This window comes from Pediculus humanus, genomic scaffold (genome assembly GCF_000006295.1).
Source record: "Pediculus humanus corporis 1103172107532 genomic scaffold, whole genome shotgun sequence".
NCBI classification, from domain to species: Eukaryota; Metazoa; Arthropoda; class Insecta; order Psocodea; family Pediculidae; genus Pediculus; species Pediculus humanus.
This window is the reverse complement of record NW_002987148.1, coordinates 49,503-54,110: the sequence shown is the minus strand read 5'-3', so window position 1 is coordinate 54,110 and position 4,608 is coordinate 49,503. Positions and strand designations below refer to the sequence as shown.

The 4,608-nt window shown below is 20.0% G+C and overlaps 1 protein-coding gene across 1 annotated transcript; it reads left to right on the top strand.

The window, feature by feature from the left end:
• Nucleotides 1-3,664: 3,664 nt before the first annotated feature.
• On the top strand, nucleotides 3,665-3,838 carry Phum_PHUM183140 (uncharacterized protein; the record flags this gene model as incomplete). Its single annotated transcript, XM_002425178.1, has 1 exon — nucleotides 3,665-3,838. One exon carries the CDS (start codon nucleotides 3,665-3,667, stop codon nucleotides 3,836-3,838), a length of 174 nt encoding a protein of 57 aa, XP_002425223.1.
• Nucleotides 3,839-4,608: the final 770 nt, after the last annotated feature.

The window sequence follows — 4,608 nt, the reverse complement described above, 5'->3', positions numbered from 1 at the left end:
TAATGAAACAATACAATAAAAATTACGACAAAGCGATAATATAATACAAGTTATCAATAAAAGAAATTTCTTTTTTTTTTTGTTTTTTTCCTTTACAATTGATACCTTCGGAAAAACTTTTTTTTCTTTTCATCCTCTCTCGTTTTTTTTCCCCCGGTAAAACTATTGTTATTCAAAAATAAATTATTATCTTAAAATACAAATTATTATAAATTATAAAAAATCTTTAAGTTCATAATTGTAAAAATTTTTTAAATATAATTTATTAAAAAAAAAAAACAACAACTGAAATTAATTAATTAATTAAAATAATAATAATAATTTTCTTTTTACTTTTTGTTGTTATTGTTGTAAACATTATTAAATTTTATAAACAAAAAAAAAAAAAGTTATATTTTTTTTCTAAAGAGCGCGCCAGGTACCGCATTCAAAATACCTGAATGCTGTTTGATGATTATAATAACAATCGAATCATTTAAGTTAGAAATAAAACTAGTATTGAGGTGCAAGCTGAAGCATGAAAAGAATAAAAAATATTTATTTTAAATTAAATTTAGAAAAGGCAAGTGCGTTATTATTATTATTATTATTTTTTTTGTCATTTATTTTTAAATTTTTTCCCCCCCATTAATTAATTTTTTTTTTTTTTTACGAAACGAACTCCTGAGTTAAATTTTTTTTTATTAAGTTAAAAGAATTCTTTTTTTCTATTTGTTTTTTTTTTTTTTTTTAAATTAAAATTATAAAAATGATTAAAACGTTAAGTATGAACATATTCATGCGTTTTTTATTTTTATTTTTATTTTTATGATTACAATTCATAAAAAAAACATTACAATGAAATAAAAATAAATAAGTTCTTTTAAAGATAAAACGATATGTACATATGGTTCAATACCTTTCTATGTATTTTTTAAAGCTAATAGAGCATTTAAAAAGTTGTTTGACTGCTTAAGAATAACATTTCGTTATGCAATTCTCTAAAAGCAAGTTTTTTTTACTTATTTATCTTTTTTTTTTTTGAATAAGCCTGAAATATCGTAAATTATGTAATCGAAGATACCTTTAAATTTTCGATTTAGCAATAAATTAAAATAAAATAAAATTATTCCCGGTTATGTTTAAAATATTATTTAAAATTTTTATTTTTTTTCAGTTACTGCAATACATCAAATCGAACGAAAATCGAAACGAGAGTAAAAAATCTAATATTTGAAGAAAAATAAAAGAAATTAATTTTTCTTTGTTTTCAGGGAAAAACAATACAATAAAATTTTCAATTGAATACACTGGTTTAATTGTATTTAAAAAAAAAAAAAAAAAAAAAAAAAACGATAAAGGTTTTTAAATTTTCTAATTAAGATAAATAATTGAATTCATCAATTCGCAAATTATATTCATTTTTTTTTTTTTTTTCGAGGGACTAACGTGATAATTTTAACTTTATTATATTACGTTTGTAAAAGAAAAATCTAATTTTCATTGTTAATTTCCTATAAAAAATTTAAAATGAAAACTGTATATTATTAAGTGGTCAAAAAAATTGTAATTAAAATTTTTAAATGCTTTAATATGATTTAAAATATATTTATCCACTGTTCTCTGATAAAATTTTTATTACTAATAATATTTTTAGCAATAATAAAAACAACAAAAAAATTTTTAACTACCTTTTATTACATTATATAGTTTTTCATGTTATTAGGTTAAGTTGATTATTCAATAATCATAAAAATATGAATATGAGATAATTAAAAAAGAAATAATGAAGTTTATATATATATTTTTTTTAATATGATAGTAACATCACAATATTTTTAATAAATAAAACATTATCATTATTGAAAAATTCTAAATGTTAGAGAGTGAATAAAAATATTATTGTTAATATTAATTTTGAAAATCAAAATATTATTCATATACAGAAATCAATTTACCTTTACCTGCTTATCATACATCATTTATTAAAAATGTCACAAAATAATATTGGCATAGATGGAATGAATATTACTATAGTTTTTAAAAAATCCATTATGTAATTTATAAAAATAATTTATTTTATTTTTATGAATAGTTTGATTTATTTATAAAAGGAGCCTGGCTATCAACCTCTCTGATCGGGGTCAAAAAGGCTGCCCGGGACGTTAATGAGCCGGGTTTAAATGAATAATTACAGGTAAAATCATAGTTTTTTTTTAAATGAAACAAATAAATTAAGTAAAATATTCAATACCTTAAGTAAATTTGGTTTTGATAAAATTGTAGGTAATGAGTAAACGCGGCTAACATCGATAATATAACAAAATTTCCGACACTTTACTACATGACTTGCCGCCATCTTACATACTACTACTGCGGATGAATCGTCTGCCGATTACGGATGGCGCGGTAATTCTCGCCGCCATTTTAGATTTTTTTCAAATTTTAATTCACCGCTTTTTTCTCTATGATTTCACCACATTTACAACTATTTAAATTTTTGTCATTTACCAAGTAAATATAGTTTACCAATAAAATATAATTTGTAATTGAGGTTTAAAATTAAAATTAAATGGTAAAAATTTTACGTTTGCGTCATCAGACAAAAGTGCACAGAAAAACATAGAATTTCAACTGAGACTTTATGTCTATGGTTAGTTTACATTCAATGGCCGTTTAAAATGTTATTAAAATAAATATATTAACAAAAATGTCATTATTTTTTATTTTAACTCTAATAACCTTTATTAATGCATACAAAATTCGTATTGTTTCTTGGGTAAGAATGAAAAAATTTAAAGTGTTATTTTTTATATATATATATAGTAAATGAGTATTTTTAAAATAATTCAAAACTGCTGTAAAATATTGTTTAAATGACTTTTGAATATATACATTTTATAATAATATACATTTTAATTAATTTCAGATATTAAAATTCCTACCTCAAGACTCTAAAGTAAATTGTTTGAAAAATGAAATTAAGGGAATGGAGAACGAACTTAAATCAATATCACAAGTGAATGAATTTGCCAAGCATGCAAAATTGCAAAGAAAAATAAATAAGTTACAAGGAGAAAAAAATGAATTAGGTATTATTTTTAAATTTTTTTTGTAATTTTGAAGAATTACTCATATCGTTTAAATAATCAACTGAAAATTGTTTAAAATTCTTCAATAAATTTTAATTTAAATCTTAATGAAATTTCTAAAATATGTTATATATAAATAAGAAAAAAATACTTGTTTCTGTTAATTTTAAAATAGTTGGATTTAGACGATATTGAAAAATATAATTTTATAACACAAATGTTTAATTTTATTTGTTTTAATGGAAATTTATATAATTAAAAAATTTTTCAATTTGATTTACTTAAAAATAAACGGTTTACTAACCTTTAGAAATTTTTGTTTTTATTAAATTTAACGATATGAGAAAAATAATTTTAATTTTAAAAAAGATTTGGAATTTTTAATTCTTTTAAAATTCCATAACTACCAAATAAAAATAATTTTTATGTATTTACTTTGACATACATTTCAATATATTTTTCATAACATTTTTTAAAAATACCATGTAATTAATTAATTTATTACTTTTTCAGTAAAAAATAAAGCATTCAAAATGATGAAAATAAGATATGTATTAGTGACAATATTTTATGTCGTCATTATTGCATCTCTCATGTATTTAATATGGTCATATAGAAGTGAATCTATTGTAAGAGTTCCTGCTCACTGGCTGTGGCCTGTTTCTTCATTTTTTGACTGGTCTTTTAGCTTACCAGGTTCAATCACTGTTCCTTGCTGGGTTGCGATTTCATCGAGTGCTTCAAAAACAGTTGCTAAATATTTTTAACAATTCAGTTTAACATGATTTTCGGCTTCAAATCATGCATTTAAAAAAAATTTTTTTGATTGAATATAATTTACCAAAAATTTTAAATTTATAAAAAATGTTTTTGTTACTGTTACTTATTTATAAAATTTTACATTAATTTATTTGAAATTAAACATTAAATTCTTAATGTGTCATATATGTTTATATTTCTAAATTATTAAAACTTTGTATATTTAATTGACTGTGAAAATAAATATTATACACAATTTTCTGGTAATGTTTATTTGAAAATATGATTTTTGTTTATTCTGATGTATTCGATATTTAGTTTTAGAATTTAAAAATTACTTATAAGTTAATTTAGTACTTTAAATTACAAAAAGTATGTTGATGTACTAGAATTGGAGTACAAAAAACATTAAAATAAATATTAACTTTGATATCAAAATATGAAATTATACAATAATTAATAAATTATTAAAAAATAAACCAAAATTTAAATTAATAAAAGAAAAATAAAAATTATTTCAATTTGCATAATAAATAACCTTTTTTTTAACTTAAAACCTATTCAAAATGATAATTTTTCTCTTCTCTTTTATATTTTAATTGATAAGAGTAAATTTTTGACTATTTAAATAACATTTATCAATAATTTTAAATAATTGAATTTTTTTTTTAAACTTACCAAATAATACATAATTTTTTTTGTATATCGTAACATATTTCCAATTCTACTAAAACCGTTAGCTTTTAATAGAAAGTTCTAGAGCTTTTTTAAGTTGGCT